The following is a 24,567-nucleotide window of genomic DNA, read 5'->3' on the forward strand; positions in this document are numbered from 1 at the left end:
AAAACATTCTTGAAATTAAAGAATACATAAATATTGTTGGTTGACGTTGTTTTATGTTAACATGTAAATAAATGCAAAAATACAATAATCATACGTGTATAGAAATGTATTTCACTTTCTCTGAATTTATTCATTACTTACCTTTCCCTGAGTTGCAATACTGCTTCTATGTAGTTTTCCATTCTGAGAGCTGTTTTGAATACTAAAAGGTCTTCTCTTTTACGTCAATTTTCAGGTTTTTGCATCTTTCGAGCAGAAATATTATCATTTACTTTAGTATTTCCTCTTCAGTTTTTCCAGTTTTGATTGAAAGTACTTGTTTGATTTTGCATACAAACCTAATTCTTTGTCAATTGTATCACCCAGCTGAGAGACAAAAGCACGATCTAGAGCAGTGAGACCTGATATTTTTATATCCAATGATTAGCTATCAATATTAAAATGACTGAGTTTAAAATGTATTTCGCTAAGAAAATCATGTAAGAAAGCGATGATATATGATATCAAGTATTCATTTCAATTTGAAACATCTTCTGGATAAGAATAAGCCGAACTGGAAATTTCTGTGTAACCATTTCTTCCCGTATGTGAACGAACTATTTTAACGTTTTGACTTTAATTCATACATTTTAAAGTTTCGGTTATTTCTTTTCATCCTTTTCACCGACATATATTCCTTAACAAAATTTGAAATAGTATGGTCATTTGATGAGCAAATGTAGCAAACGTAATTTGAGAATCTTGTATACATTTTCCTGCAGAGATTTGAAAGACTGCTAACGAAAGATAATGTCTTACATAAAATAGTAAAATAGTACAAAACCCATACTTGAAATGATTAAGGGGATTTCATGATATTTATCAAGATATAAATTAATCCATTAATTACAAGTCTGTTCAAGTTTTATCAAAATCTGTTCCGGAATCACTCTGAAGTTAGGATTCAATTTAATTATCTCGACTGCATACTATACTATTCCCTGGGACTTCGAAGTGATTGTGTACGGTCTAACAACACTACTTCGGAGGTGATATTTCCTTTTCTGCGGCGTTCGGCCTGAATCAGCTCCATATATCGTTGGTTGATGACATTTTGTTCAACTAGTCTTGATTTCTGGTTGGATGGTTGAAGAAAATATTTTTATTACTCTTAAGAAGTAGGCAATGTGTCCGTCTGTACTTTGATTTCTTAGAAGTATGGGTGGGTGTGCATGTCTGTTGGTCGTGTGCACGTCCGCGTTCTACGGGCTGCGATTTGGGGAGGCTGCGTTTTCGGAACATTGCATTCCCTGTTGGAAATCTACCCTTGTTGTTTTCTTCTCTTTTTTTTGCCAAATATTGATAATGTATAGACTATTTTCACCAATAATGAACATCTGCAAAGTGTTATTTTCGAGACTCGCGTTTGGTGATCTCACGATTTCTAATACATGTACATCTAGATAGCTCAGGTAACAAGAATTTATACTGAATATTATGTTGGGGAAGAAAATAGTAGTTGAAAGTTTCGTTTGAACGTATTGTACCTTCTTAATATTTTAACTGAATAAGACTGATACTAGTGCACTGTTGTTACATGATTTTGAGATTTACGACTAGTAAAACTGAATTCATGTCTTCGACAATGCATTTGATTATTCTTACATAATTCAAGTTGTTAGAAAATTGTAATCTGACAACATTTTGAATATATGCATTGTGCTGTTCATTTATTTTCCGGGACATTCTTGACATCAAACAAAGTCTGATATAACATAATCAAGGCGTTGTCCTCTCCTCTTCATATTCGTGTTTGGGTCATTCGTGTGTTTTGGTTATTTAGTTGCGTTTATCTAAAGGAAATGAAAAGGTACAAAATAACCAAAATAAAAAAGTTCTTTTCTGAAATATTTAGAATGACACAATTTCTGGTATAATTTTACTCGTCAATCTACAAATACAATATCGAAGTTGTTCCAATGTTATTTAATGAACGTTGTTCATGGAGCAGTCCTAACGGAAAATTCTCACTATGCATATGTCAATGTAGGACAGGCACCATGATCAGGTATATAACCTAGCGACAATAGATGGATTCCTTTTCAGTTTTTGAAAGAGGGCTCATTACAGCCTTCATTAGTCTATGCTATCTTTTTCTTTTTTTAGGAATATACCTGCACATTATACATTTCACAGAAGTTATAAATTGTAGAGTTCGTTATGGAATAATTTTCCATTATTTCATAAATTATCGAAGTTTTAGTTCGATGGCGGAAAAGATAAAGTAATTCATGATTTAGGCATTTTAATTTCATAAATAAGTAAACGAGTACAGAGAGAAGCATTATCTGATAAACACAATAATAACTCTGAAAACATGGTCATTTTACTTTGCCGTTTACATTCACTTTATGTTTTGTATAGAAATAAGCCTTTAAAAACATAATTGGTGTAATGATATCAGGGAGGGTTCTTCCCGCGAAACTTCGCGCAAGATCTGACGTTCGCAAAAAAAATGCCGTTCAAAATTGGGAACCTATGACACACGGCAAATATCTCACACAAAGATTCTTGAAAGCAGTGAATTCCATTTGAACCGTGCCATGAGAAAACCAACATATTGGCTTTGCGACCAGCATGGATCCAGACCAGCCTGCGCATCCGCGCAGACTGGTCAGGATCCATGCTATTCGCTAACAGTTTCTGTGATTGCAATAGGCTTTGAAAGCGAACAGCATGGATCCTGACCAGACTGCGCGGATGGCATGGCTCATATTCTATATAGTATGGGTTTTTTTTCAACAGTACATGTAACATATGCTTAGGAATATTTTTATCAAGAATTTGAATGACGAATGATTGTTGATTATGATCTGAAGTCACCAGTCATACAACGTTAACGTATGGATCAAACTCTTCTTCACAGTCTGTATGTAAACTGTTTGAAACTAGTTTAACTTTTTTATATTCCTTATATCTGTAACTGACAAGATGTATTAGATTTTCTTGTGGGTAGAACGCCAATAAATCGCAATCACTGAATGACGAACTCACGATTTCGTCCCTGTAAAAGCCGCCTTTACTACTTAATCTCAGGACAGAATTATTGTTCTTGTCAAGTAACAGTATATTTTCATCGTAAATAGAAATTCCTATGAATAACTGCCTTTCAAAAAGGCTTTTATTACTATCAAAGTATTTCCACTGTTCCTGTACTCGCTCTTTATCTAAAATCTTAAAGCAGTAAACACAGTCATAGTCGGATATGAATAGTTCCTCTCCACTTGCATTCAGAATCGCATATTTCGGATACCATGGTTCATCGGTGGGAGAGCCCAGCATATATATGTCTTGTTTCCCTGTATCCAATCTATAAACATGTAAGTGGTGTCCCAAACATATAACATACAGGCAGTTTTTGTGTGATACCAAAATGCATTTATCAGATTCGCAATTCCATTCGTACAGCACTTGCTTAGGCTCATCAAAAGAGATGATAATCAACGGTTGTACATCAGGCGACATAACTGCGACAGTATTTTTATTCAATAACGCCAACTTATTGCTATTTTTATTTTTCAGAGGAATTCTTGAAACTATATCAAAATTTTCCGTCTCTATTATTAACAACGTGTTCGTTCTTTTACATATTCCGGCAATTTCTTTTCCAGATATTGCAATAATATCTTTTAGTGATAACTGATTTAATGCTGGCACCTTTTTGGACACAATTATTTCAATTGTACCACTTGCAATGTCATTCTCAATTTGTTCTTCATTCTTTTCTAAGTCTGATTCCAAACTCATTGTTTCATCATCAGAAAAAGGCGGTACGGTGATTTGTAAAAATGAAGATCCTTCGTCGGATATAGGTGCATGTGGCCGCTCATCAGTAGGTAGCCTAATATTATCAAGGGTCAAAGGAATTCCGTGATGAGATTCCACGTCAATATTCGAGAGATCTTTTTGTAAATCTGCAGGTCTTATTTCAGACACATATCCTACCGATTTCAAGAAATGCAAAGTTAGGTTTCGCTCAAATTTGACTTCTATTTTAGTGTTTCCTGAAAGCTGTGGATACCGCTGCTTTAAAATTTCTAATTCATTTTCTATTGCTTCATTCTGTGGGTAACTGTGGTTTCTGGAAGAAAAAAAATTAAAGGTATATGTAGCTGCTTATCAAATAGAAATCAACTTTTGTTTTATCTAAATGACAGCTCTAAAATATTTGTTTAGATATAAGACAAAAAATTAAACAGTTGACGATTAGGCACATTTAATTCCTATATTAATAAAAAGAGTAACGTAAATGGTATTAGTCAATTTATTCTCTTCCTCGCTACTTGATAACTGACTTCGCCCAAATAATATATTTTGGACATAACAACTAACCCGGCAATTGCTGTTTAGACAATATCTGAAATATTACTATTTGAAGCACTTGATCTTTATTTATCATAATTTTGAAATTAAGCATTCACTTAGATCGACATGTTGTCAACAACATATCTAAATTTCAAAAATATGGAATTACGCTAAGATATAACTTTATTCATTTTACTACCAAACTAATTATTAAAACAGCAATAAAAATACGCAGAAAAGTTGTGCTTTTAGAAAACGAATGATTATACTCTATCAGAATAAAGAAATAAGACAGTTTCGGGCGATTATCATTTAATTGTCCTTCAAAGAATTGTACTTTCTGCTGAATTATAAAAAAAACTAAAATAACTGATAAAATCTATAAAAAAAATCCTTTGGAAGCATATAATTAAAACAAGCAAAATATTACAGCAGATTCGGTTTGATTGAGTCTGTTTATGAGAGGTATGCAATGTGCAACATCTCTAACGCCCCCTAGGACCGGTTTAAGCGGAATTCCATCAAATAAATATTGAATGGACTCCATGATCCCAAAGGACCAGATAATATAACAACACTGAATTCAAAGACTAGCTGAAACAATCTGAACTTATCAAACCAAGAGATATACGCGTTTGTTTAATACATAAATCAAAGGAAAATAATACACAGTTGTTGCTTGACTATTATATATATTCCAATATATAATGAACACACTACAGAACAATTAATGAAATACCTTTCTTTAAGTCGCAGTACTGCTTCTTTGTGGTTTGCCAGGTCTGTATCAAATGATTGGGCCTTTTCTTTCACCTCCATTTTCAGCTGTTCAAATTTGTCGCTAATAAACTTTATCATGTATTTTTGTTCCTCAATTATTTGTGCCTCCGCTTTCAATTTCGATTCAAAGTATGCTTGTTTGATCTTACACATCGCTGCTATTTCATCTTCGAATGGATCATCCTGGGCAGACTCACAGCTTTCTTCAGAATGATCTGAAATTATAACTCTTACGTGACGCCTTTTAAAACGAAGAAAAATTAAATGTTAACAAATATTGAGAACAAATGAAGGCTAAACCAGGGGCAAAGATCCTATTGCATCACAATTACAAACACCAAAATGCATAATTTACGGAAAGTTATTTGAAATGTTCTAAACAATTCTAAATTTCTGTTCACTTATTAAGTATTTTAAAGTATCATGTCTCTCTTTTGTCGCTTTCAAGGCGCACTGTCTGGAAAGATTTAAAAGATCGCAAATTCAAAAGAAGTTGGCGAGCTGGTTTTACGTCTGAAACTTTGAAATATTCAGTTTGTTGTAACTTTTTAATTGACAAATTGACACAATTGAAATTTAGCTGATATGGTTTTGCTAGAGAATGCATTTTCATGAAAAGAGCATTTAACAGTGACAGTGCAGAAAGAAAATTTAGCATTTTTAAGACTAAGTCTAAATTTCAGACTTTAAACTTTGATGAATACAGGCCCAGAAAAGAAGCATATTGTAACAAGCTAGGATAAAGGTTACATTTCCATGATGGGATTTCAAAAACAACACTTAAAAAAGAATACAGTTTAACTTGGAACATGGCTATTCTTAGTGGATCCTTGTCCATGAAATTTGTAAAATGATCCTTTGCAGCAATGAGTGCAACCAAGAAGAATAATAGCAGACTCGGTTTGATTGAGTCTGTTCATGAGAGGTTATGAAATGTGCAACACCTCTCACGCCCCCTAGCACCGGCTTAAGCGGAACTCTATAACACATATGTTGAATGGACTCCGTGATTCCAAAGGACCAGAAAATATAATAACACTGAATCCAAGTACGGGGAGACTTTTTACAGCCACCACACGGCACTTAAAGGGACACTTAAGGAACTTGAGGTTCCAAGACTCATACAAAATGAAAGAATGTGACTGTTCATATTAATATTTCTAACAATTACCAATCTGCTTCATTTTTATCATGAACTGATCCGGATTTCTTGTGAAGTCAGGTTCAATGATATCGACAATGTGGTCTTGTGATGTGGCCATCAACGCGTGCAGAAACTTCATATACCATTCCTCGGGGCTTAAATGTGTTTGTATACAATCCAACAAAACTACTGTGGCGGCAGTATTTCCCTTCCTGCGGTGTTCCGACTGGATCAACTCCATATCTCTTTGGTTGATTACATTTTGTTCCACTAGTCTTGAAAGAAGTTCAGGTGTGCTGATTTGTTGTTGGATGTTGGAAGAAAATATTTGTATTACTTTTTGGCAATAGCCATTGTGTCCTTTTGATCCCTTATTCCTTAGAAGTCTTGCCAAGTACTGGTAATCTAAAAATAAGACCACATACGAATTAATTTCTTCATCCAAAAAATCGGCCTCTGTTGTGGGACCAGCCAATGATACGAAACTTTCATATTTAAAGTAGTTGGTCATTTAAATATTGATACCAAAAGCAATATTATAATAAAAAAAATATATCATTATATCCAAGTACAACTCAAGACATCATCTTAACTGAAATATAAAAAAAAGATGGTTGATACAAAATTATTTAGAAGAATGCATGTAGTGAAAATTTGAGTTTTCGCCTGCTGTGTATTTATTTGAATATTCAGAATGTTCAGAATGTTAAACATCTGCGATCATTATAAGAATTTAGACTAAGTTTATGTCTTTCACGTATTTCAAAGTACCTGAACGTTCGAGACAGCGTATAAATACTTCTCCATTACCGGATGAGATCACATATTCAAGGAGTTGACCTGTTGCCTTTACCTGGTCGTATTCGTATGTCTGAAGTAATTCATCGCGTTTATCTAAATGGGAAAGAGTGCATGTAATGAAAATGAACAAAAATGCATGTATGTATTTATACAATTTACATTTTAAAATCTCAACTAGAAAAGTGTCTTAACAGCGATGTTTGCATCAACATTTAAATGCAGGTTATTACATTGCAAATCGTTGGACTTTGAATCACGGCCAGCATTAATTCTCCCGTATCGGGTGTACGCACGCACTGAATGTACACTATTAAACCTTACCCTAACCTCAAGTGAGTATATTGTACACTCAATACGTGTGTACATCTAATAGAGGCCACATAATGTTGGCGTTTGAATCATTTGGCCCACACCCCTGTGTGTTCGAAATCTTGCTTAGACTGTAGAATTTTTCCATATCCATCTGGCATACTAAAGGTCATTAGTTCTACCAATTTCGCGCGCTCATAATTAAAATAATGTGTGGATGGCCACCAGGGGTCGTTATTACTATCAAAAGAGAGTTATCGCTATGTCGGCATATATTCTAGTCAATATGGTGTTAACACCCAAAAGAAACAAACGAAAAACTGATACAATACGTTTAACACATATAAATCAAGAACAAAAATATATATTTAATACTTTAAAAGATATTTGTATGTGAAAATACGCTGTGCGGCTTACAGTCGTGCAAATAAACGTATATACTCTTCATCGTGTCCAAAGTTAATCAAAGACGGGTTTGCTTTATATCGTTTCAATGCATAATTTCTCTTAAACTTGATCTCTGAAAACATAAATTCTGTTTTTGCGAACGAAGTTGGTTTTGGATATTGTCTCGAAAAGGAACATCTGGTCGCACATCATTTCATTTTTGTTACTTAGAGCTTACCAGCCAATATCACTGTGGGTATCAATACATTTACTATTGACGGTATATCTAGCGTCTCGGTTATCACGCTCCTGAACCTGTTAATATTCTCAGATATAGTTTTGTTGTCAGTGTTGATCGCTTCAACTAGGTCAACTGTTTCTTTTATGGCGCTGATATCAGTTTCGTTATCTGAAACATATTCATTTACACAACAAGTTGATGTCTGCTTGCCAGTCACTTGTGAAAAATAAGGAGATGAGCAATTGGACTCTGCCATGTAAATCATACTACCTATAAATAATGACATGTTGGTTACTAAATGAAGACGACACATTCTTTGCACCTTTGCATTCCTTCAAACTGAACAAAAAGGTCTAGGTAAGATAAAATGCATTTCTTGAATGAATCAAAATAGAACTGATACACAAACTGGATTTCCCATTTGTTGTTAGGATTTGTACAAATAAATATTTATCAAAATAGCAATTATTCTCATCAAGTAGCATAAAATATATATTTACTTAAATGATCTGCTTTATGATTCCTTTTCTCGCAGAAATCGGGATCTATCTCTTGAACAAGGTGTTCATAACCGTTCTCATAAAGCGCCTGAAATTGCATCAACTTTATCTGTTAGGAAAAAAGTTAGGAAAATGTTTCTATTTTTATATTAACAATAAAAAAAAATTTCAATCATAGCCGGCATTGAAATAAAGGCAAATACACCTCAAGGTTCAATGTTACAAATATCTGAGTTTTGGAATAAGTCAGAGAAAATGACCTTATCGGTCAATATGAAATTAATACTTAGAAATAGCTATGGTCGAATGACTAGATACATCAAATGTGATCCAAATTGGCTATTTCTACTTCTAGAAAAGTAGATCAGATCTACAAGCTAAATATATTCAACAAGACATTTTGAAGAAACAAATATAATGACATAAAACAGGTATCGCACAACACGAATAACAAGTTGAAATCGGAACATGGCATTGGAAATGTCTGTTTTCTGACGTTATATAGAACCAAAGAAGGTTACGTAGTGAATGATAGCAGACTCGGTTTAAGTCTGTTCATAAGCGGAGATTAAATATGCAGCACATCTCACGCCCCTTGCTATGAATATCCTAAATTAACATAGAATGGACTCCATGAACAACATCACCAAGTACGTGGCGACTTTAAGACTGCTGTTGTGAAGATATATAAATCTACATGAACATTTATTTAGAATTGTAGCTAATGATAATGTATGGCAATATATATCGTAAAAAAAAACTTCAAAGAATATAATAAAACTGTAAGACTGTTTTCTTGCTTTTTATGCGGAGGTAATTCAACAATAAAATAGTTACTGATCATATGAGAATTTGCATGTTTCTCTTCAATAGAATTTACCTCTAGAAATCCCTTGTACCACATTTCAGGTGCTAGATGTGTTTGTATTATATCCAATAAAATCATTGCAGCTGCAATAGGACCTCTGTTTGTTTGTTCTGCATGTACAAGCTCTTTGTCAGGCTCATCTATGATATCTCGTTGGTAAAGTTTGTCAAGTACATCTAAAGGATTTAACGATCTTTCAAGAAATGGAGCAAATATTTCTATAATCTGTCTTTGCTGATTGTAACTTGTTGTGTTTGTTGTTTTTAGAAGTGCAACCAAGTAAGGGTAATCTGTGAAGGGTAAGAAATTTGATTAGTCTTGTCCAAAAAGAATGTAAACCAAGATAAGACTGGTTTGTTGAACAACTTTAGTATCATTAAAAGGATATCACATAAGTAATCACTAACAAAGCAAGGTTATGCACACTACATGTATACTGTATAACAAAAGCACTTCATTATTGCCTAAGATAACATAACTATATTTGTTATAAATGAAATATGGGATTGACCTACAATATTACATATACATTCTTTGAAGGTCTTCTAGCACATAATTTTAAGAAAGAAGGAATCGTTTTTGAGTTTAAAAGATCGCGACTGCGTTTAAGGAAAATTCAATATTTATGTTTGCCAGGTTAGCACCGGTATGATATTGCAAAAAACGAACACCAGTTTCTAGTTACCGACATTGTGATCAGAAAATCTGGTGCCGTGACCAGGTGCTTACAGAAGATGCTTGTTTGGCTGAATATCAAGGTAGTTGGGTGGTATTATAAGTCTGATATTCCTTTCATTGATAATTTATATCTAATTCATATACTTATACTCACGGGAGTGTTCAAGAGCATGCTGAAAAGACGTCCATTTCCCTGGTTCATCAGATCTGATGAGAAGGTCTAGAAGACGATGATTAGCTCTCTCCGTAGATATGTCATATAATCGTTTTATTTCCTTCGCGTTAACTGAAAATAACACAAATTATACGTCAAAATGTTCTGTTATGAAAATTACAAACATTCATGTGAGGGTGTATCGCATTACTATGACTTTGCTTAAGTCTAACGTGTGTTATGTGTGTAAAAAAGAAAAGTTTAAAAAATCTCAGCTGTAAAATAACAACTATCCCGGTAGTTCGAGTCGCACCCATCCTACCCCATCCATATAATACTATGGCAAGTGTACGTGTTATGATACTAGCATTTGACAAATATTACATTTTATTGCCTGACTATAATGTTAGACGTTAGTTTATATCAGTTAATTCTTTTAATTTATATTTTTCAAACAGTTTAAATTTGCATGCAGCAGATTTAAAAAATAGCCAATGTCAATCCTTCAGTAAAATATTTTAATCTTCAGATATTTTCTTTAAAAGTGGAAAATCCTCCTCATATGTATTTTACTTCAACACTCGACAAGCAATGTTAAAATACTTCCAGTTTTCACTGATAGTACACATTTTTACTGTGTTTAGCTATACATGTATCAAATACACAGTACTTTCAATACACATATACAGGGTAATTTTATGTAACAGATAACATAAATTGTAGAAACTGTTTAAATTTTCAAACACAAAAGTTGGGTCAAAGTATACCTTTAAAATTAAACAAGTTTTTCGAAGTTTGGAATTTACGATTGAAAGGCTACTTAATGTAATACTTTATCTGTTAATACACTCTTTTAGTAGAAAACTCTTAGTTACTCTAACTAAATGTTATTTATGTCATTAACATTAGAATTTATTTTAAAACGATACAGGTTTATCTCTGGTGAGATAGTTCTATTAAAATTAACCTGATCAGATTCGCAAACAGACTCGCGTTAGCCAAATAAATATCGAGACAAGTATTGTATTTAGTTATCTTTTTGATGTTTGCGCGTTTGTCACAGTGAGATGAATATCTCATCACCTGTCACCAGTTGCGCCTAATTTGAAATTATAGGGTAATATACAGTCAAACCTGTCTATAAAGACCACCCTTGGGAGTGCCAAAATGTGGTCTTTATTGAGAGGTGGTCTTTATTATTCACAGGTTAAAATACACTGTAAGTGTTAAAATGGGGAACAAAATACGTGGTCTTTAGAGCCAGGTGGTCTCTGTTCAGAGATGGTCTTTAACACAGGTTTGACTGTAAGCATGTTCCTCATTTAATGCGTATTTTATATTTTTGATACTCCTATAACATTTTTCTCTGCAAGCCTTCAAACATGCCTAATGACGTCCAATTTTGATGAACGTGATTTCACGTCCGTCAGACGGTTTTCGTAAATCGTTCTGTTCATTCTACAAGTATCGATTCATATGTTCATTTACAAATGTCTTTAGAATGGTGTATAATTTGTGGCGATCATTTTAACCTTAAAGTCGATATTTACATTAAAGTGACATCAGAGCGACAAATATAACGTTGAGGTTTGAATGAAACATTTGCTTTAATCTTGTCTCACGTAAAACCCGCGATAGAATTTGACAAAAAAAAAACTGACATGATTATGAAAACTTACTGAAAACTTTATTTTCCGTGGAATGAAGGAATAAAAGCATGGGGTCGTAGAGTTCATTTATTCCTTCAATTGACGGAAAATAAAGTTTTCATCATCATGCTATTTTTGGTCAAATTTTATCGTTTGGGTTTTACATGAGACCAGATTAAAGCAAACGTTTTAAGACATTTCAAAATGAAAATATGTTGAGTAACAAGCAAATCGATACTTGCTGAGTGAAAAGAGTGATTTACGAATCTTTGCGCGCTAACCACTTGGATACAAGTATTTTTCATGTTGAAGCAAATTTGTCAAGAGTATTCCGATTGTTCAATATGTATCTTGTAACATGAATCTTTTCCTTGTATATGTATGTTTCGTATTCATCAATTTGCTAATTATTCTAAGGCATACAGACACTAAATAGAAAAATGGCGCGAAAAAAAAATGGTAGTCGCATAATGGCGGACACAAATAGTCCTTAGTCTTTTTGCTCTGTACAGCTATTTTCCTTACTTTCTTTGCATTTTTTTTGCTAAAATCACATGACAGATCTATGCTTGACATGTAGGTAGCATTTTCATAAAGAAATAACATCATGACAAAATTTTTCACGGAAACTTAGATCATACATCACCAGTATAATTTGGAGTCTCATTTTTTAGCTGATTTTGCAGTTTGTGTATTTGACTGAAATTATTTTTCTTGCATCAAACATGACCCCCACTTTTCTTTTGATTTTTAGTTAGCCCTGACAATATTCTTCAAGAAAATGTAAGTTACAGAAATTTAAAATGGATCCTGATGTGTGCTGCGGTCATTGGAAATAGGTCAGTTTTATACAGAATAAAGAACAACAACTATTTAGTGTGTTATAACCTATAAAAGCAAATATGTCAAGTGCTTTCCGGTTGTCCAATAACTGTTAATACGAATCTTTTCGCGGTTATCACTTATTTATGTGAAAATGCGAATCTTATAAAGTAAGATATCCAGTAGATATTTGGAGGGGAAAATATCTAATTAATGGCCGTTCTGGGCACACTTCGGGTTTTTATTCATGTTAAGATAATTATCTTAAAGGAAAAAAATTCTCAAGCAGTAATTAGACATCCAAATAATTTTCTTGATATTTATCTAGCTTAAGCGAAAATGTTCGTGAATCTAAAGTGGTTATCTTACGGCAGAACTGTGCCATTTCGATACTTAATATAAATTGCTATCTTTGTTTTAAAAATGTATTTTTGAAACTCATCTGCCGGCCTGCTCCGAAGTTTACCTTTTCGCGTACAGATTACACCTTTCGAAACATATTTGTGGTATAACTATCATAAGGCGTAAAAAAAAAATTGTTTGTTTCCGGTATCCCGACCTACCCTAAATTTTTGGCCCGGCCCTAAATGTTTTTATGGCCTTGGAGAATATTTTTTTCAACTTTTTAACCAAAAGTTGCAAAACTGCACTTTTTAACCTTTAAACATGGCCAGTGATGTTAGAAATCAACTTACTGATACTCTAAAGGCATAACCCCCTTATTTGTATTCATTTTTTGACACAAAAATAATTTCCGAAAAGTCTCCCTTAATAAAAAAAAATCCAAAAAAAAATTTTTTTCCGACCTACCTACCCTAATTTTTTTGAGCATGTTACCGGAAACAAAGAATTTTTTTTCTTTAGGCCTAATTTATCGCTTCGATAACCTTTTATTGAATAATGACTGATATGAAATACATTGTGTTGCTTTCCTGATTGAAACGTTACAGCGTACATGTCCCTGTCATATTATTTTAACTTATAAAACTTATAAGAAAGGCCTTTAGACGGTAGCAGCTTTGTAAGAAGAATCAGATATAAAAGGAACATACTATAGAACTTTAGTCTATCGTTTACAGCATTTAAAATTATAGAAACAGAATGAAAAATTTTATTTTCTTGGAGCTCGGAGGTCCTTTAGTGTATTTGAAAGAATGCATATCGGGTTTATAAGACGCAATCACTGTATATTGGAATGTTTGTATTTTTATTCTATATCTATTTTATCTATCCAATCGTGAACGTCCATTTGCAACACGTGACCATACAATAAATTACCTTATTGGACACACGTGCGTTCCTTATTTGGATGGTTCAAAAAGTCCCATGTTAAACATGCGATAAAGCCCGAAACACGTGAAAATGTTTCAAATGTTCATCGGGTGAAGCAGGCGCTCTACTAGAGGCTATATACCAATAAAAGAAAGTGTTCTTTGTTTCATATAAAATTCAGCTAATTCAGATCAATTTTGATACAGTTTTTAGATTTTCACTCCGTCGTAGACCTATTTTCCACAAGATATCCATACATTTGCTTCAAGAAAACGAAAAGAAAAGGGGGTGTTATATAGTATGCAGTGAAATGCAAGTCGACTGAAGTTAGGTACCCTCATATTGCCGCATTTCAGAAAGCGGTCCGCAGAATAAACACGCTACTTTCGTTTTCAAGTAAACAACTCGAAAACATGCGAATATAAGCATGAAAAGTGTCTTGTTTTATGTAAAATTCATTCCACTAGTTAAATAATGCCCATTTGGCCCCCGGTTTATTTCTCGACTTTAACATGACTTGTAAATGGAACTGCGCAGGTTGTCTTTACGGAAGGTTTTCCGTGGTGCAAATGCGAGAAAAATGGAAAAATTAGGATCTATTTATTATGGACTTCTTTCGACTACACCACGGAAGCACATTTTGGACCGAATTACTGCTATATAGCCTATAAGGGGAACTACTTTATTTATTTTTCGGCAACTTTTGCATTTATTTCTCAGAAAACCTTCCGTAAAGACAACCTGCGCAGTTCCATTTACAAGTCATATGTTAAAGTCGAGAAATTCGTGTTTTTCTGAGGCCACCCCTAGTCCGTTTTTCAGCCAAAAATGTCACCTCATGTGCCAGTTTTCGCATTTTTCTAGTGTTTTGCACGAGTACCGCAAGTGTTTTGATGCACAGCAGGTAAAATAAGCACTACTTCATCTAAATTGCCACGAATTTAACAAATCCATCGTGATTTCATGTCTTAATCATACAAATACGGCATTTTAACGGTACCAGATTTAGCGAAATTATCACCTCATGTGCGAAAATTTGGTCAAAAATAAAAAAAAAAATCTAAAAATAAGTCTCCGTTTTGTGCCCAAATGTCATTATACGTGACGAAAAATAGAATTATGAAATTCCACTCTTTCTGCTGCCACTTTGAGAAAAATACATGATTTGCCCCTTATAGGCTATGTACCAATAAAAGAAATTGTTCTTTGTTTCATATAAAATTCAGCTACTTCAAATTAATTTTGATACAGTTTCTAGATTTTCACTCCGTCGTAGACCTTTTTTCCACAAGATATCCATACATTTGCTTCAAGAAAACGAAAAGAAAAGGGGGTGTTGAATAGCATGCAATGAAATGCAAGTCAACTGAAGTCAGGTACCCTCATATTGCCGCATTTCAGAAAGCGGTCCGCAGAATAAACACTCTACTTTCGTTTTCAAGTAAACAACTCGAAAACATGCGAATATAAGCATGAAAATGTCTTGTTTTATGTAAAATTCATTCCACTAGTGAAATAATGCCCATTTGGCCCCCGGTTTACGCGCAAATGCGCGAAAAATGGAAAAATTAGGATCTATTTATTATGGACTTCTTTCGATACACCTCGGAAGCACATTTTGGACCGAATTACTGCTATATAACCTAGATCTATGTACAGAGTTTGATTATGCGTCTTGAAATAAGGAAGGCAAAAAAAAGAAAAATTAAAGAATCATTTTTAATTTAAACTAAAATAAAATAGATATAGAATAAAAATGTTATTTAACATTGAACTTAATCTGGCTACCGACTAGAAAAGGGATATAATTATACAAAATTTGAATAGCCTCACGAGTTATCTCCTGTGAACAAAACATAGGGTCTGAACGCTCCGGTCTGAACACAAGACTACATTGAACTGTACAATAAGAGATATATATTGGACTCGTACCCAGCTTTTTTCGTACCCAGCTGGGAAAACCATATTGGACTCGCCTAGCGTACCCAGCTGGGAAAACCCTATTGGACTCGCCTAGCGGCTCGTCCAATACGGTTTTCTCAGCTGGGTACTCGTCCAAATATATCTCCGTATTGTACAGGACTATATATATATGTTAAATAACCTAATAATATTAGATATATAATGTTATTTGTAAACAACTTTCGGTTTAATATCCACCGGGTTAAATCAGTCCACAAAATATGTCAATATCTAATTCAATGAATTAAAACTTAGTCAACCCTTGGTTTAAATATAAGTAAATCTACCTTGATTGATCACATGCGGGACTAGGAATTGTAGCACAGCGGGGTGTTTAATAAGTCGAACTATTTCCATCCGCAGCTCACATATCCGTTCCTCCATTTTGTGTATGATGTCTGCTATGAAGACTACTGTATGTTTTACATCACGTGATATCACACCCTATAACGTGATAGCGCGACACCACCAGATAACATAACACCAGATCGGATAACGCGACACTCTGCGGAGTTTGTTGTCGATTAGAAGTAAGTATTTTCAATTTTTTCTTTACACAGTGTGAATCAATGAAAAGCAGACTCTTACCAGGTTTCGAGGATAGAAAGAGGCATCTAAAGGAATGTTTTCTGAATTAAAAAGACCACCAAATAATCATACAGATGGCTAATCCACGGCCAGATTTTCATTGTTTTGGATATTGAACCGAGGATTTTTTCTCATTTCTGAAGCAACAAGCTTGGCATTACCTCAATAGAAAGTCAAACATTCTCTCTCTTTGTCTGCCAAATATCCCGGCGAAATCGCCATTACTTTCGAAAATACGAGGTGTTAAAGTCGGATGGGTAGACCAAAAATGTTCTGTCTGACACCACATAATTCCCAGGGAAGGTTCTTACTGACACCAACTTTTGAAGATTAGATGTTCTGTCTGACACCAGCATTTGATCATACTTTTTTTTTGCCTTTATTTCGCTCGGTTTGCAGTATTTCATCGAATTTACGCATGTTTTCGGGTATAACGGGTCGTTAAATTCATTTTTCTAATAAGGGTTTAGGTTATAGTGTAGAAATTCACCGTAATTCGGTCGAAAATGTGCCTTCGTGGTGTTGTTGAAAGTAGTATACATAAAAAAATACTTACTTTTTTTTATTTTTGGCACTTTTGCGTGTAAAATGGGGGCTTATTTCATTCGCAGAATGTATTTTCAGTAAAATAAGACGCGTTTCAAGTTAAATATCGCGTGTATATGGCAAATGATGAGAGAAAACGGAAGATGGGTCGTGTACTGCGCGACGCCGTCAACAACGCGATTCGAGAAAAGGCCAGTGGCTCAATCTGGCGGCGTTCCACCACAGATCTGTCTACACCACCTTTTCTTTTCATAGTTTGACGGCTGATTATTTGTAGTTTACTATATATATATATATATATATATATAATATATATATATATATATATATATATATATATATATATATATATATATATATATATATATATATATATATATATATATATATATATATATATATATATATATATATATATATACATGTGTATATGGGTTTCTATGGGTTGAAGTTCTAGAAAGTATAGTACATGGATCTAAACTATGGCGAATTTACACTAGAACCCTGGTATAAAACCTTTACAGTTCAAGACGACATTCCGCACGATTTTAGGTGTCATTTTTTATAATTTATTTTTCAATCTTCATACATTTACAAAATATGATGACTTGGACAAATGTTTTTAACAATAGATACAAAACATGTATTTTATGGTCATCTAATTAAACAAACATTTGTAGTAATGGATGTCACAAGAAGACTTTTTCTATATATATATTTTTAGATGAAAAAAATTAGAGAACAAAACATCTAAGAGAGAAAAAAGTTAAAAAGAGTAGATATTATTGGATGTTTAGATCGTCTCCAAACTCATATAATTGTCTAAAAATTGTAATGGTTATTTATGCTACAATCATGTAAAAATCAATTTGTAGGCACACTGTCTAGAAAGTATCATTTTATTATATAGATGAAGAATAAAATATGTAAGATATTTTCTTTTTTTTTTTATTATTATTATAGCCAACAGCATCTACATTCATACCTCAAAACCAGACCATTTGATATTATGTTGGTTTATTTTGTCATTTGATAATGCAATTTCTTTTTCAAGTTTTATCCTGATTTTAAGATATGATATGAAACTGTCAAAACTGAGTGTTTGTTTTCTATTTTTGATTTGAAAAATGTAAGATTTCATTAGAAATATTATAAAGTTTATCACATTTTTTCGTTTTACGTTCCTTTCAGCGATACCAAAACTGACTACCTCTAAGCTAAATTGTGTTTTGAGATTTTTCTTGTCAAGGTACATATGTAATTTGTTCCATAGTTGTTGTACACAGTTACATTCCCAAAACATATGTTCTAATGTTTCAACATGCATATTGCAGAAATAACATAAATTTGATTCTGTTAATTTGTATTTAAATAATGATTTGTTTGTTGGGAGAATTCTCATCAGATGTTTGTATTGAAAACTTCGTATTTTTGTATCTATTGTTGCTTTCTGTGTTTGCATGTATATGTTTGACCAACAAGAGGGGTTCTCTGATATAATCGCTGACCATTTCATTTCCGACTTAATTATTGGTTTTGGTCTGTTTCTTCTTTGCGTGTCGTAAAGTAGTTTATTTGGTTCTTTTGTCTTTCTTAATTTATCTATAAGTAATTCATTTCGTGCATAAGATATATTCTCTTGCTTAAGCACCTGTTTAACAGTTTGTGGAATGCTTGCTATAAGATTGTAGTACTTCAAGAATTGATTGTTTTCTATATTATATAAAAATTTAAATTCGTCAAAAGTATAGAAAGCTTTTGTTCTGTAATCAAATAAATGTTCCAAATGCTTTATTCCCTTTTCGTACCAGTCTTTATAGAAAAATGTTTTATTTTCAAGTTTTATGCTTGTGTTATTCCATATTACCTGTTTACTTATGCTCTTATTGTTGTCCTGTGTATTAATATTTACCCAAGCTGTCAATAAATCTTTCATAAAAATGTTGGATTTACATATAGTTTCAATTTCTTTCTGAGAATAATTACATTCAAATAAAAGTTCTCCTCCAACATTAGATAATAATGTACTATAAAAGATCTTCCATTGTCCTTGGTTACTTTTATCTATTATCCTTCTGATCCAACAAGCTTTTATAGCATTTATGAAGTAATCTAGATTTATCATTTTTATACCACCCATTTTGTAGTCCAGTATAATAATCTCCCTATTAATTTTATCTGGTTTATTATCCCACAAGAATTTAAACAATTGTGTTTTAATCTCTTTCATTACTTCATTTGATGGGTTTGGTAACACTGTAAGAGGGTAAATTAGTTTTGGTAAAGCTAATGATTTTATAACAGTTACTTTTCCAAGTAGTGTTAGTTTTCTATGTTCCCATTGTTTTAAACAGTTAGTAAAATTTTGAATCTTGGGTATCAGGTTTAACGTTATGCTGTCTTTTTTATCATTTGTAAATATCATTCCTAATGTTTGAGCTGACTCGGATGTCCAATTAAACATTTTATCTTTACAGTACTGGAGGTTTGTATCTTTTAATGATCCTATCCTTAGTATGTTAGTTTTGTTGATATTAAGTTTCAATCCAGATATACACTCGAAGTTCGATATAACATCTATTAGTTGTTCAAATGAATGTTTTGCACCATTATTGATAAAGGTTGCATCATCTGCAAACAGGGATTGTTTTATTTCAACATTATTAACTGTTATGCCTTTTATGATCTCATCAGTCTCGATATAATTTGAGAGGATTTCAATGCAAATAATAAATAAGGAAGAGGAAAGAGGACAGCCTTGTCTCACTCCACGTAGTATTGAAAAGGGTTTTGATAGATAGCCATTATTTATTACCATACTGGTTATATCATTATAAAATAATTTTACCCACTGTATAAGAGAATCACCAAAATTGAAGTGTTTTAAACACCTTATCATAAAGTTATGATCTAGTGTATCGAAAGCTTTTTCGAAATCTGCGAACAGTAAAAGTCCTGGTATTTTATTTTGTTGTGCGAAATCTATTATTTCATATATTAACCTAACATTTTCCCCTATATATCTGCCTTTTATGAATCCTGTCTGTGCACTGCTTATGATAGAATTGATAATCTTTTTTATCCTGTTTGCTATGGTTTTGGCGGCAATTTTGTAATCTACATTTAATAGACTTATAGGGCGCCAGTTACTCAAAATTTGTGTGTCTTTATTTGGTTTCGGCATAAGCGAAATAATACCTTGTTTCTGCAAACTAGTCAGATGTCCGGTGTTGTAAGAGTAGTTAATAGATTGAATAAAGTACGTTTTAATCTCTGTCCAAAATATCTTATAAAATTCAACAGACATGCCATCTGAACCTGGACTTTTTTGATTCTTCATCTCCTTAAGAGCTTCGAAACATTCATTTTCGTTTAATATCCCTTCACATTTTTGTTTTTCGTTTTCATTTAAAGTTCGCGAATTGGGTCTAAAGAAATCATAATCACAAGTTTTGGATTCTTTTTTGTTATATAGCTGTTTATAGAATTCTGCTTCTGCCTTTAAAATTTCATTTTGAGAAGTTATTTCTTTATCGTTGATTTTCAATTTGTATATTGTTTTTTTTTCTGCGTTTCTTTTTTCTAAGGCTGCAAAATATTTTGTATTTTTTTCATTTCCTTCAATACTTATTGCTTTTGCTCTGATCAACATTCCATTAATTCTGTTATCAATGATTTGATTTAATTCCTGCTGTTTTTTGTCAAGTTCTTCCTTTAAAGTTTTTATATTAATGCTATTATTATTTTCGCTTAAAATCTTTTCTTCCAATACTTCTATATTTTTGTTTATTTCTTTTTCAATTTTATTTTCTTCTCGTTTTCTATGGGTGGAATATTTTATTGTTTGATTTCTTATAGTGCCTTTAATGACTTCCCATAGAATGTTTGGGTTTGCATCCTTATTAATTGTTACGGTTTCTCGAATGGCATTTCTTATTATTGATTGATATTCTTTTTCAAGTAAAATGCTGTTGTTTAATTTAAAATAACCAGGGCCTTTTTTTGTGTTAATAAAATCCAATTCTAGTTCAACCAATGAATGGTCTGTTTGGTAGCCTGGTTGTATAGTGCAATTTTTGACATAGTGCGTTAAACACTCAGATAATAAAAAATAGTCAAGTCTACTGGAGATGATTGGAATTGTATTTGAATGCCATGTATATTGTAATTTTGATGGATTACATAATCTCCAAATATCTATTAAGTTTCCGATGTTAATGATATCATTTATTTTCTGTCTGCAGTTTTTATGGCTATCAATCTTTCCATTTTAGGTGTCATGACAAATGTGTAGAGAAAGTAAAATCCCGAATGATTTAACGGTTGTGCACCTCGGAGTGGGGTAGGAGGAGTCATATTTTGATAGGATTGTCAGAGTCAATATTCAACTAGCTCTGAAAGACCTATTCATATATTGTTGACCTATTCATATTCTGTCAATGTTTTAGTATCTAGATATATATGATATATGAGCACCATGAGAAAACCAACATAGTGGCTTTGCGACCAGAATGGATCCAGACCAGCCTTCGCATCCGCGCAGTCTTGTCAGGATCCATGCTGTTCGCTAACAGTTTCTCTAATTGCAGTAGGCTTTGAAAGCGAACAACACGAATCCTGACAAGACTGCGCGGATGCGCATGCTGGTCTGGATCCATGCTGGTCGCAAAGCCACTTATAATGTTCTCATGGCGCGGCTCATATAGAAGTAGAACATATATTTTGAGGGGGTCTCAGGCGTCATTTTGATTCATTGTGCTGTTGGTTGAATCCAGACTTTTGAATTGAAAAGACTGACTGGCAGATAGGTTGCTATTTACAGTAATGGAGACCCATTATTAAAAAAATCTTAGAGTCCAAAGGTCGTGTACAGAAAATTTAAAGACATTCTCTCCTCCATAACTTACTCTTTGGTACGCTTTCAAAAAATCGAAAATGAATGTACTATCGTATAGCATACATGCCCTTGATACATTAAAACAACTTGCTTGAATTGAAGCTGGCAATATTCATATAGACACCTTAGTTAAAATGTTAAGTTATTGCCAATTTTCAATATTACAAATCATCTGCAGGCCCGTCGGAAGTATTGTAAAGTTGCGGGTGCGAATTATATAGCGGTCGATAGTTATGATGTATTCAAAGTTACAATAGATCATTTAGTGCAAAATCACCCATCAGACTGTATCAGATATCGAGAAATTGAACAGAATCCTGAAAATGGTTTAAATTAAAAGGTTTTATACCAGTATAAATTGAAACCACTGACCCTTTCTCGAACGAGTTGTTGACGGCGTCGCGCAGTAAACGACCCATCTTTCGTTTTCTCTCATCATTTGCCATATACACGCGATATTTAACCTGAAACGCGTCTTATTTTACTGAAAATACATTCTGCGAATGAAATAAGCCCCCATTTTACACGCAAAAGTGCCAAAAATAAAAAAGTAAGTATTTTTTTATGTATACTACTTTCAACAACACCACGAAGGCACATTTTCGACCGAATTACGGTGAATTTCTACACTATAACCTAAACCCTTATTAGAATAATGAATTTAACGACCCGTTATACCCGCAAACATGCCTAAATTCGATAAAATACTGCAAACCGAGCGAAATAAAGACAAAAAAAAAGTATGATCAAATGCTGGTGTCAGACAGAACATCTAATCATCAAAAGTTGGTGTCAGTAAGAACCTTCCCTGGGAATTATGTGGTGTCAGACAGAACATTTTTGGTCTACCCATCCGACTTTAACACCTCGTATTTTCGAAAGTAATGGAGATTTCGCCGGGATATTTGGCAGACAAAGAGAGACAATGTTTGGCTTTCTATTGAGGGTAATGCCAAGCTTGTTGCTTCAGAAATGAGAAAAAATCCTCAGTTCAATATCCAAAACAATGAAAATCTGGCCGTGGATTAGCCATCTGTATGATTATTTGGTGGTCTTTTTAATTCAGAAAACATTCCTTTAGATGCCTCTTTCTATCCTCGAAACCTGGTAAGAGTCTGCTTTTCATTGATTCACATTCACATTGTGTAAAGAAAAAATTGAAAATACTTACTTCTAATCGACAACAAACTCCGCAGAGTGTCGCGTTATCCGATCTGGTGTCATGTTATCTGGTGGTGTCGCGCTATCACGTTATAGGGTGTGGATATGGTTTTCAATAAAAACAAAAATTTAAAGTTCAGCACGGTAATTCCCCTAAAAACTCCAGTCACTTCATATAGTTAATATAAAATTAACAAGTTATGTGTATTAACAATAGCGCTATGCAATAGGTTTAAAATAGTACAAACTGTATACATGTATAGATAAACACTGTATAAATGTGTACTACCACTAAAATAACTAGCTGTTTTAACAATTCATAATTTTAACATGTCCAAAACTTTGCAGAATGATATTAATTTCACTTGGGTAATGATTACATTTTACTCGGATTTTATCATAGACTCCTTGTGTAAAATCTCAAAATTTAAATTAAAATAAAGGTATTAAATCCATATAATATTACAATGAAACTTCTAAGTTTTATTGTTTTTAGCATCATCTGGGGCATGTGCAGTGAAAAATCTTAATTTGATGTCTAAAATAGTGTGATATTTATTTCTAAAATCACTATATGTTCGTTGTAAATATACTTCGTTATAGGCATACAGACACTAAATAGAAAAATGGCGCGAAAAAAAATGGAAACGCATAATGGCGGATACAAAATAGTCCTCAGTTTTTTCGCTGTGTAGAGCTATTTTCCTTATTTTCTTTGCAATTTTTTTTTGGTAAAATCACATGACAGATCTATGCTTGACATGAAGATAGCATTTTGATCATGAAATAACACCATGACAAAATTTTCCATGGAAACTTAGATCATACACCACCAGTATAATTTGGGGTCTCATTTTTTAGTTGATTTTGCAGTTTGTGTGTTTGACTGAAATTATTTTTCTTGCATCAAACATGACCCCCACTTTTCTTTTGATTTTTAGTTAGCACTGACAATATTCTTCAAGAAAATTAAGTTACAGAAATTTAAAATGGGTCCTGATGTGTGCTGCGGTCATTGGAAATAGGTCAGTTTTATATAGAATAAAGAACAACAACTATTTAGTGTGTTATAACCTATAAGACGACATTGGTAAAAAATGAAATCTGGCCAGATAATGGTGGAAATGGGCTAGTTTGATTAGAATTTGATAGAAAATGACAAATTAATTGCAATTTTGTTGAAAATGAGGATAAAACCCAAAAATATCACATTTTCACTGTTTTGGGTGTATTTTTTTCAAAAACTGCATATTTATAGGCTACTGATTGCTATTTTCTGTCCATCAGAGGTAAAAGTGAAGATATATAACAGTTTAAATGTGTAATTTCCATGCAGATCAGAGTAGAAAATGTCAAAACAGGGCAAAACAAGGCTGAATTTAGGGTAACTGCTTCAACATTATGTCGCGACAGCTATTTTTGACAAAATCTGACGCTTTGTCTTATGGTACTGAAAATGCCATA

The 24,567-nt window shown here is 33.1% G+C and overlaps 1 protein-coding gene across 1 annotated transcript; it reads right to left on the reverse strand.

Moving 5' to 3' along the window:
• Positions 1–1,946: 1,946 nt before the first annotated feature.
• On the reverse strand, positions 1,947–16,357 carry LOC123548821 (uncharacterized). Its single transcript, XM_045336383.2, has 9 exons — positions 16,199–16,357; positions 10,207–10,338; positions 9,387–9,664; positions 8,507–8,594; positions 8,004–8,174; positions 7,040–7,162; positions 6,296–6,673; positions 5,084–5,339; positions 1,947–4,120 (listed from the first exon to the last, which is right to left on the reverse strand). The coding sequence occupies exons 1-9, from the start codon at positions 16,293–16,295 to the stop codon at positions 2,866–2,868; spliced, it is 2,778 nt and encodes a 925-aa protein (XP_045192318.2). The 5' UTR covers positions 16,296–16,357; the 3' UTR covers positions 1,947–2,865.
• Positions 16,358–24,567: the final 8,210 nt, after the last annotated feature.

Source organism: Mercenaria mercenaria, chromosome 6 (genome assembly GCF_021730395.1).
Source record: "Mercenaria mercenaria strain notata chromosome 6, MADL_Memer_1, whole genome shotgun sequence".
NCBI lineage: Eukaryota > Metazoa > Mollusca > Bivalvia > Venerida > Veneridae > Mercenaria > Mercenaria mercenaria.

Excerpts from the sequence above, each read along its gene's own strand:
- LOC123548821 (XM_045336383.2), bottom strand. The coding sequence starts at position 16,295 with ATGGAGGAACGGATATGTGAGCTGCGGATGGAAATAGTTCGACTTATT. Across the intron at positions 9,665-10,206 it reads GCATGCTCTTGAACACTCCC|ATTACCCTTACTTGGTTGCA; the intron begins GTGAGTATAAGT and ends TACCCTTCACAG. Across the intron at positions 7,163-8,003 it reads ACCCACAGTGATATTGGCTG|ATAAACGCGATGAATTACTT; the intron begins GTAAGCTCTAAG and ends TTTCCCATTTAG.